This window comes from Diachasma alloeum, unplaced genomic scaffold (genome assembly GCF_001412515.2).
Source record: "Diachasma alloeum isolate Michigan unplaced genomic scaffold, Dall2.0 Dall_scaffold_00597, whole genome shotgun sequence".
NCBI lineage: Eukaryota > Metazoa > Arthropoda > Insecta > Hymenoptera > Braconidae > Diachasma > Diachasma alloeum.
In genome coordinates this window covers 1-11127 of record NW_021680729.1, presented here as the reverse complement: position 1 = coordinate 11127, position 11127 = coordinate 1, and the positions used below count along the sequence as shown (strand labels likewise).

General features: G+C 42.6%; 1 protein-coding gene across 1 annotated transcript; it reads right to left on the bottom strand.

The window, feature by feature from the left end:
- Positions 1 to 3656: 3656 nt before the first annotated feature.
- On the bottom strand, positions 3657 to 8351 carry LOC107043534 (exostosin-3). Its single transcript, XM_015265070.1, has 4 exons — positions 7878 to 8351; positions 4437 to 6902; positions 4000 to 4104; positions 3657 to 3906 (listed from the first exon to the last, which is right to left on the bottom strand). Exons 1-4 carry the CDS (start codon positions 8037 to 8039, stop codon positions 3802 to 3804), a joined length of 2838 nt encoding a protein of 945 aa, XP_015120556.1. The 5' UTR covers positions 8040 to 8351; the 3' UTR covers positions 3657 to 3801.
- Positions 8352 to 11127: the final 2776 nt, after the last annotated feature.

The window sequence follows — 11127 nt, the reverse complement described above, 5'->3', positions numbered from 1 at the left end:
AGGTCACTGGCACATCCCTGTAACACCTGTTCCAACGCCATTGCAAGCACATCCATGGGTATCCGTGGCCTCTATCCTCTCTGACTGAGGCAGCTTGAGCCCCCGGAGTGGATCACAATCAGTGACTCAATGCAAATTTGGTAAATGGCATTCCAACAATTTCCCTTTCTCACCGTTGATTCACGTGGCTTACGCCGTGAAATTCGGTGGCGCTCCTATATTCTCTGCGGCACTTTAATTCAAGCACACGCAATACATGTACATGAGTACAAGCCACTCGCGCACACGCACACACAGTCATACCCCTCGTTTTTAATCATGAAAAAAAAACTACAACTATTCGAGTAGAGCGGTGTGTTTCCAGGGGTATGGCAGGTCTACAGACATTTGGAGAGGACATTGTTCTCGTGAGGGGCTAATTTTTTTTCTTATTCACATCCTGGTGAACTACTGGGGGATGGAGATGGGGTTATGGGGCTGATGGAGTCTACGCCCTTGGACACAAGACGCAGAACGCCCTGGAAATAGACTGGTGGGTGCTTGCGATAGGTTCGTTGGTCAAATGACCTTTCGATTCACCTCGTCTCTTGCAGCTGATTTCATCAATCGGTGACTCATTTTTTCAACATCTCTAGGGGATGGTCCTGGGGGCTGTCTTCACGGGTTCTTCTGGCTGTTGCACGTGTCTCTTGGATATTGACAGGTTGCTGGAGGTATTCTAAGGGTAATTCTTCATGCGCGCCATCCCGCGAGCAAAAAATCGCGTCTATTCATCGAATGATTCTCCTCCTTCACTTTTTCCGAATCAGGGGAATCCCGTTGGTTCTTTTGAATTGAGGGTTTGAGGTTCAGTCTCGTTATCTCGTCTTGTCTTTACTCCTGGTGGTTCTTTTCACTTTTGGGGCACATCACTGGGAAACACTGAAATTAAACGCTTCGCTTTTACCACTGGAAACACAAACATTTGTCGGTTGGTTAGGGGTTAAGATTTGTGTTGGTAGTTGGGGCTTTTTTATTGATTTCACGCACTGTTGGGGATAACGATTGGGTCAATGTATAAATAATTATTCCTGCTGTTTGTTGGTAGTCAGGACTATTTCAGACACAAAATTGTTGTGTGGCCCACCATACTCTCCTCGTCTCGAGGTTGACGAGATGCGCGAACACTGGCTCGCCCTCGAAGTGAACCCCCCCGATGAATTCTGGCTTCGTGCGTGTTCGCCAGTCGTCGACGAGTGCATGAGCGCTGGTTAGGGTGGGAGCGGGCGGGAGGTGAAACGGTGGATGAGTCCTTTCCGCGGGGGAGGATGGGGTGCTGTTAATTTGGCCGGATAAGTATCGGTAGAACCTCTTCTGGTGGGCGAAAAAAAAATTAATGAATTTCTTTTAGTTCTGCTTCAATATATCGAGCTGGGAGGGACGAAAAAACCGGAGATACTCCGTAAATTTATCTTGAATCGCGGCATACCGGAGGGATGAGGACGAATCAGAAACCATAAACGCATTTACGTCACGGGAAACCCCCGTATTGATCCGGAAAATGGCCAATCGCGGCGCTCGGGGGGACTCGGAGCCTCTAGTGCGCAGGATTTCAGCGGTTGGCGGGCGCGCTTCGAAATTCAAATGGCGGAGAAGGTGAAAGATGGACGGGGAGGGCAAATAATTGGATAAAAAATCAGCTGAATTTCGATGAATTTGTCAGTTCCGTAATGACTATTTGAGGATTAATAAAACTTCAGGTTGCTGTGCAGTTCGTGCACCTGCCAAATGTATTCCCTGGCATGTGTCCAAACGTCATCAATCAAATGGCGTATGCTCTGGTATTTACAGTGGTGAGGAAAAAATATTCGAGTTGAGGGAATGTGGAGTGGTGGTGGGAAACTCCTCAGTGGTCACTAGTCGATGATTATCATGTGCTCGAAGGGATGATTGATTGCTGGTAAGGATAATGGGGATGGGAGTAAGGGTTTTTCGCACAGCAGGCACTCGATGTGGAGTGGAACGAGAGCCCTGGCTTTTACTTTTTGATGAGTCTCGACTTCTACCTTGCTGAATATGTTTCATGCATGTATTCAAATCCCGTATCATCTATGCAAAATGGGAGGGGGCGGAGAGAGAGACGGGAGACAACGGGGCGCTGACCGCGCGTCCTATAGCAATCGCAGTCCCACCGCAATGCAGAACCAGACGGTTTTTCGGGGGGGATTTATGAAAAGGTTTCATCGAACCTGAAATTATCGAGGTTTTTTGGACGGGGAATTCAGGAATGTAAATTGGGGGCAAATTGTTTTCGGGGGGTTTAAATTGAAGAAAATGTTGTTAACAATTCACTGGAAATGGGGGAATTATCCGTATTTCTTGTACTTCTCCATCAATAGGTCAGAAACTTCACTGCTCATTTGCGAAAAATTACGGTGTAAGAGGGAAAATTCATCCTTTGCCTCATTGATGATGAGTTTGGGTGTCTGATGGCTTTTTTTCTTATGAAAATGAATATTTTTGTGTGCAAATATTGGTAAACATTCTTCTGCACTATTTAAAATCAATTGTTCATTTAGTCAGAGTTCCTAACAGGTAAGAAACGTCGTATGTTCATTGGAGAGCACTCAAAGCATTCTGGTGTTCACATTATTCACTATAAAAAAAAAATTATATTGAGCCTGAAATGACGGTTTTTTCTGCTTGGAAATTGTTCTTGGGGGCTCAAAAAGAGGAATTTAAATTGCATAAAAAATGGTTATCAATTCACTGGAAATGGAGGTAATTATCCGTATTTTTTGTACTTTTTCATCAATAGGTCAAAAATTGTACTGTTCGTTTACGAAAAATCATGTTACAAGAGGGAAAATTCAGTCTCTGTTGATATTTTTTTCCTCGACTTAAAATGACAGTTCCTGAAAAATAACGTCGCTCCCCTTATTTTTCATTGATTTTATTTTCTCGGAGGGTCAATCGTCACGGGGTAATTACTGATAGTAAAGAATTTGTGAGATAATTTTTTTTATCAAAATGATTATTTATGTACAAATGTTGATAAACATTCTTCTACACACTATTTACAATCATTGTTCATCGAGTTATAGTTCCTAACAGGTAGAAAACATCGTACGTTTACTGGAAAGCACTATCGACGTTATGACGTTTTAGACTGAGTTTTATGACGCTTCTTGATTATGTTCTTGAATATTTAAACTTACGTTAATAGCAGTCGAAGCCCATATTGGGGTGAACAGGTACGTAGAGCACGAAATTCATGATCATTTCGGTGTGCAGAGGGGGATAATGAATTTTGGGCGTCAATTATTCAGTGAAGGTTGTGAAATTGCCGGTACACTTCATTGAAATTTTTATCGAATTACAGTTCCATTGAAATTTCAAGGAATTTCGTCAGTGAAAACTCAAAATTATATGAAAAATCAATGGAAACTGTAAATTTTAGTGCATTTATTGTATGAAAATTAATAGAAATCGGAAAAATTCAGGTAAAAACATTTGTGAATTTTCAAATAATTGAAAAATTAATGTAATTTGGTACCGAATATTCGTGTTTCGATTGAAAATTCAAGTGAGTGGGGAATTCTTGTCTTCCTGCTGCTCAAAAATTTACAATTTCATTGAATTTTCATGAAATCTGAAATTTTGTTTTTTCCCCCAGATTGAATTGCCTATCACTCTCCTGAAAATTATTACTCAACTTTCCAAGAAATTGCAATTTTTTTGTAACAGTGTACTTCACTTTACGTTCAAGATCTTCAAAAGAGATTTTTCGATCCTTTTTTTTCAAATTATTGTGTTCGCTTTCTATATGAATTTGAAGCACTTCTGCTTGTCATGAGGTATTCGAGTCTTGAAGAGGATTGAGTCTGCTCGATACTGAGTATTGAGAAGGGGCATGTAGCCAAACACCTGCAAAATTAAATTCAAAATGAATGAGAATGTATCAAAAAATTAATTTAGGTATAATTCGGATTTCCAAATATTTTAAATGTGTTTTCTTACTTGAGAAAAGAAATTGATGCACTTATGACGTTCCTGGAAGTGAGTGTCATCTTCAGAGAGCGAGACTGGGCATCCAGGGCATCTGAATGTCCACCTAGAGGTCACCTGCACGTGGAAAAAAACAGGAATGTTCAATGAAAATATAAAAACGAGAAATTCACGTGAAAAGATTCCTATGCAATGTTAGGCAAAATTATTATGCAATGTTTGTTATTGTTTACTTCTACTTTAATGCGCAGAGGGAACTTCAGAAAAAATTTTAAGTGGAATAATTGAAATTTTAAGTGGAATTCTCCAAGCCATTTCCTCTAATAAATTCAGTTTGGTACAGAAAATTTAAAAAGTCTCAAAAATCATCATCTTCAAAACTATTCCCAAAGAATTCTTAGAATTTGTCAATTCTCCCCTCAAAATCCCCAAAAACCCACTCCACTCACCTTCACAGGTGGTTTCCTCGTCAAATGTGAAATAAGAAAATTCATAGCAATGTCCTCGCAGTTCATGTACTCATCGACCTTATCCCTGATGGCCTGTGGCAGCCAGTTCGTATAAAGATACGTATAATGTTTATGAATGAACGCAGCCCCAGTGAGAACCATGGACAATTCACACGAATAATTGGAATTATAGTTCCATGCATTACGATAATTCTGATCCCAAGCATGGAACCTCCCAGGGAATCCAACGACCTGATCCCTGTGCTCCCTCCAGACCCTGAACCCAAACATGATCTCATCATGCCTCAAATGAGCATCATCATCCACAGAAAGAACGGCCTCAGTCTCAATGGAGTCAAAAGGCAGAAATCTGTTATTCAGACTGTTCCTGGGTGCCTTGATCACCACAATGGGAACCCCTATTTCGGGCCACCTGAGGTCCTCCATGGGAGGTTTAGGGCTGTTCCAAACAACCAGAACTTTATTCAAATAGGGTAGCCCATAGAGTCGTGCCAGTGAATTAATCAACACCTGTTCTCTCTCGTAAGTCAGCATAACGATGGTGAACTGCTCCCTGGGATGGTTTCCCCCAAGTGCCTCACTGAACTCCTTCCCCGCGCCCCCTGCCCCCTTACCAATGGGCCTGAACCCCACCTCGGACCCAATGAACTTGGCGTCACTGGGTAAAACAGTGTCAAAAGGCAGCTGAGGATAGAGACTAAAAGGATTCATCCAGTCGTTCCAGATCTCGTGCCCATGAACGAACATCGTCGTGTAGTTTCTTTTGAAACCTGGCGAGGGATATGGAGGCTCCAGAGGCCCCAGGCTCTCTTCAGCCTCGGGCTCAGAGATAATAGTATCAGACTTCAAAGGGACAAATGTCTCATTGAAAACACTGGGACTGGAGGACTGAGCAGCAGGAAGAGGCGGAATTCCCAGTCTGTCCCTCACTGCAGCTACGATGGTGTCCATGGCCCCCTGGGCAGTGCCCATGTACCTCTCCCAGATCATCCTCCCCTGTCTCCTCATCGCCAGAAGATCGTTATCAGGAATGGCACGAAGTAAGAAGTGCATCTCGGTGACTCTGGCCTTGGGGAGGAGCACAGCAGCTCTCCTCCAGGAGATGACTTCACTGTAGCTCAAGACAATCTGATCGCCCCCCAGTACCACAGGAATAGCTCCGGACCTCAGGGCCTCGTACAGCCTAGCCTGAACGGAGGAAGTCGATACGTAACTGGCATTCGTCGGCGTCAGGATCAAGGAGAACGTTGATTCCCTCAGAATTTCTTTCCTCGATGACTCAGTACCACACAACGACCAGTCCAGAGCCTCATTCCTCTGCTCCTCAGACGCCGGAATGCACTCGAACTGCAGATGAAACTTGTCCATGGTCGTTCCACTCGTCATCTCCTTGAGATGTTGAATGATGAAACTGTCCAGGTTATTCTCGTCCTCCAGCCTCTCCAGATCGATCTCAGCGTCGTCAATCTGCCTCGGAGTTGGAGTTGATCTGGAACTCTTCATTTCCCCTTGAAAGGATAGTAAGTACTTCCTCCTTGCTGGCACCATCTGGGCGCACTCCTGCCAGATGTCGCCCCCAGGGGGGCCCAATATCGGAGGCACAACGAGGTCGAATCCATCGCGGAATTTATTTCTTCTGTATGTTGACTGGACGATGATTGCTCGGCCTGTGTCGACATTTGTGAAGGTATTTCCAGAGGCCAGGGTTAAATCCCTTCGAGACAAGTTCAGGAGCACGTGGTTTCGACCGTCTCCACCCCAGTAGGGCAGCGAGTGGAGTTTCGTGAGGTCCAGGGGGTTCTTGAAGCCGAGGGATCGAGTCGATGGGACTGGGAGAACCTCGCCGATTAGAATGATGTAGATGCAGGCCTCTGCTGGGTTCGACGTCAGGTGGGGATTGTAGCCCAGGGTTTGTTTGATTGTGGTCCGAAGAAAACCGTCCACGTCCCACCCTGGATTTATTATTGAGAAGGTGTCTGGGTCGTAGAGGTAGACGGGGAAGCCACTTGTCAGGGCGCAGCGACTGTGGTCGAAGCAGTTGTACATCTTGCAGGAGTGGGGATCTGTGCTGGGGAGTGTGGGTGGCGGGGAGTTCGTCAGGATTCGTTTGGGGGGTGCTAGCTCTGGGGTGTTTCGTTCGACTGCTTCACGCTGGGCTGCCTGCGCCTGGACGACACTCATCTTCAGGCGGTCAAGGTCGGTCTGCTGGTGTAGGAACTCCTGCTTGAGGTCGTCTATTCGCTGGGTGAAACCACTCACTTCCATCTGGAGGCGCTGGCGCTTTGCCTCGAGGTCGCGTAGTTCGTTGCTCACTGATACTTTTATTCGCAGCATCTCCTCGATTCGGGACTTCAGGTCTGATGCCTTCATCGAGGTGAAGTCCTCGAAGGCTTCCAGCTTCGAACGCGTACGGTGGATGTCCATCAGGGGAGACTCCGCTTCTACCTGCGGAGGGAATTGGGGGTTGATGAGACGTTGAATAGACTGTTCGCAATTTTTCGGAAGGGATTCGTCGTGATTTAATTCAGGGGATTTTTTGGCAGGTAGAAATTCAATGGAGGAGCTTTACTTCAAGATGTCACGGATATTTTTTCATTCATTCTGAACTCATTCTGAATATTGAGGATTAGATTCAATTGGATTCTCAATAGACTGGAAATTCAGAGTAATAGTTGAGTGAATTTTCATAATTTTCAATTATTTTCATTCATATATACACTTAAAATTAGAATATCATTGAGTATTCAATAAATTAACTAATTCATCAATTTTTTTGCCACAAACTCCAAGAGTTGTTTCCTAACAGAGTGGTAATTTAAAAAAATGTAAAAAGCAATGCATCTGAGGAAATGTTAAGGAAGTTTTTTTCAGTATATTAGTTAATTATCAAATAATGTCACTAAATACTGAAGAAAAAATTTCTGAATGGATTCTTTTAATTTTGCCGATGTTTGGGTCAAGTGCGTTTGCTTTCCACGATTTTTACATTTGTTTTAACATTTCATATCTGTTCCATTGCGAAAATTATCACGTTTGAAAGGTCATAACACGTAAGCCTTTCTTTGCTGCATGAAACTGTTCCTATTAAACCGTCCTATACCAGCACAGAAATGTATAACAACAAATGATAAAATATAAAATTTTGAAGGAGAAATTCTTGATGAATAATTATCCAAATTCATTGAATTCTCAATAAATAGTTGTGAAAATATCAGAAAATCATTTCTCTGAAGAAATTTATGGTTTAAAAAAATGTCTTTCAACATTTTTATTCAAACCCATCAATTTTAAACCTGAAAAAAACCCATAGTTTTTTGATAATTATTTTCTAGTCCTATTTTGCCACGAAATTATTGCATGCATTTCACCCAATCACCTGTTTAATTATTCTACTAATCCTGAATTTTCCAAGACAATTACCTTCGATAAATAATAATGAGTGAACAGAGGAACAATGAACAGAATCGAAGCAATCAAGATGATGATTCTGGACAGCTTCATGTGTGCAATCCAGTGACCTATCTCCCTGCCAGTTCCCAGGGGATGATAGGCAGTGCCGGACTCCAGCGAAGCCCCAGCCATTCCCCCCAATCTGTTAATCTATCCCCCTCAAAATTCACTTGTCATTCGTCATCTTGGAATTAATTAAAAACAAATGACAGTCACAGAGATTTGATTACTACCACAACAATGACCACTGCACAGCCTCAATCCACGAATCGATGAAACGAATAAAAGAGCGATTGCACTGTCTGAAATTCAGCGATTCACTCCGGGACGAGGGGTGATTGGGCCTAATTATTGTGCTCGCTCTGGCAATCATTCTGGTTTATTCAGTTCATTTTTGGTGAATTATTTGGTCATTGTTAGGAGTCGATGAGCGACTTGACAGGAGTCACTGTGGGGAGGGGAATAGTAGGTTAAATTCGGACGCGTCGGTAAGTCCGGGAGCGGTTGTGGTGTACCTACACAAGATGGCGGCGCGTGCCTTGTCCGTGTATTCGCGCGCTGAGTGATGCGTTGTGTAAAAGGGACAAAATAGACGTTATGCCAGCAAATACGGTGAAACAAAGTGTTTTGAGACATTATTTCGGATGTTAAGTGATCGTTTTTCGTGTGAAACCCATGGGAATGTGAAAATTAGTGACTGAATCGACGTTTTTGGCGTTTGTGGGACTGGCACGGTGAAGGCACACGGGCAATCCTTTGTTCTCAAGGGAATAGACGGAATGGCAACAAGTACGGCGGAATGTAGTGTTTTGATAGTTTGTTGTGAATATGGAGGGTTTATTAGTCATGAGAAATCCATGGGAATGTGAAAATTAGTGGTGAAATCGGGATTTTTGGCGTTCGTGGGGAATGAAGGGGTGGAGGTGCACTAGGACAAAAGTTTATTCACAAAGAATTGCAGGAAATACGAGTGAACGCAATGAACAAGTCAATTTTTTGTGTTGTTTAGGATCTTGAGTGATTATTCATCACGTGAAATCCATGGGAACATGAAAATAAGTGATCGAATGGACGTTTTTGGCGTTTGTGGGACTGGCACGGTGAAGGCACACGGGCAATCCTTTGTTCTCAAGGGAATAGACGGAATGGCAACAAGTACGGCGGAATGTAGTGTTTTGATAGTTTGTTGTGAATATGGAGGGTTTATTAGTCATGAGAAATCCATGGGAATGTGAAAATTAGTGGTGAAATCGGGATTTTTGGCGTTCGTGGGGAATGAAGGGGTGGAGGTGCACTAGGACAAAAGTTTATTCACAAAGAAATGCAGGAAATATGAGTGAACGCAGTGAACAAGTCAATTTTTTGTGTTGTTTAGAATCTTGAGTGATTATTCATCACGTGAAATCCATGGGAACGTGAAAATAAGTGATCGAATGGACGTTTTTGGCGTTTGTCGGAATGGCAAGGTGAAGGCACACGGGCAATCCTTTGTTCTCAAGGGAATAGACGGAATGGCAACAAGTACGGCGGAATGTAGTGTTTTGATAGTTTGTTGTGAATATGGAGGGTTTATTAGTCATGAGAAATCCATGGGAATGTGAAAATTAGTCGTGAAATCGGGATTTTTGGCGTTCGTGGGGAATGAAGGGCTGGAAGTGCACTAGGACAAAAGTTTATTCACAAAGAAATGCAGGAAATATGAGTGAACGCAATGAACAAGTCAATTTTTTGTGTTGTTTAGAATCTTGAGTGATTATTCATCACGTGAAATCCGTGGGAATGTGAAAATCAGTGGTAGACTGGGCATTTTTGGTGGTTGTGGGGACTGCTTGCAAGGTGAAGGACAAGGACAATCCTTTGTTGTAAAGGGAATAGACGGAATGGCAACAAGTACGGCGGAATGAATAGTGTTTTGATACGTTGTTGTGAATATGGAGAGTTTATAAAATCAGTGATGGAGGCGAGATTTTCGGCGTTTCTGGAGAATGAAGTGGTAGAGGTACACCAGGGCGAGCGTTTATTTCTGAAGGAACAGGCGAAATGGTGGTGAATCAGAGGTAACCAGTTGTTTTGTTACATTCTATTGGGCCTCAGGAGGTCATTGCATACGTCAAATTGATACGAATGTGGAAATAATTAGTAAAATCAGGACTTTTGGCATTTGCGGGAAATAAACAATTGGGTTTGCGTTCGAAAGAATAGAGGGTATGTCAACGAATACAACAGAACAAAGTATTTGAATACTTTATTTTGGATTTCGAATATTTATTCCTCACGTGAAATCCATGGGAGTGGGAAAATTAGGGATGAAATCGGAATTTTTGGCGGTTTTGGGGAAGGAAGGGCTACACACAACCACAAAATTTAATTTACAAATAGGGAGAACAAATGTTGAATTTTCGATACTGCATAATTTGCAGCTCATTTTGAGCTAATTTTATACGCTTCTAAAATTTGTCGGCTAATGCCATTGTTGAAAAAAGTTCATGCTAGTTTTTTTCGTAAGCTAGCAAAAAAAATATTTAAAAATGTACAGAATTCGATGTTCGACATTGGATGATTTAAAGTTGCTTTTAAAGCTAGGCAACATTCACTTGAAGAAAAAATGTGATTTTTGCGAACGTCGACTTTCCCTCTGACGAGATGGAAGATCAGACCATGGATCCAGGTGAAAATGAAAATTTTTTATTTCGATATTACTGACGCCTCCGAGGGTTTCATTAGCATTAGAGGAACCAATACAAAAAATGGATGAAAAAAAATTTTTATTTCGGGCTTTTACCCACCTCCAAGGGTTTCATTGGCATCAGAATCGCGAGTAGATGCAGAATCAACCCTCACTCGGCGGAAAAATTCGATTTTGGCGAAAGTCGACTCCTCCTGACAAAATGCAAGAGCCAATTCCATTCGATTCCTGAGGAAATTTGGGTTCCCTGTAGGCAGTTGGTCGCCTCAGAATTGCGTTTTTTCACTTCCCACACCCTCTACAAGATAAATTAAATTATTTTTTTTTGGGCATTTCGTTTTTCGCGATTATCTCGGAAACTATTAGAGATAGAGCCTTAAAACCAACGCCATTCGATTCCTGAGGAAATTTGGGTTCCCTTAGGCAGTTGGCGCCTCAGAATTGCGTTTTTTCACTTCCACACCCTCTACAAGATAAATTAAATTATTTTTTTTTGGGCATTTCGTTTTTCGCGAATATCTCGGAAACTATGGG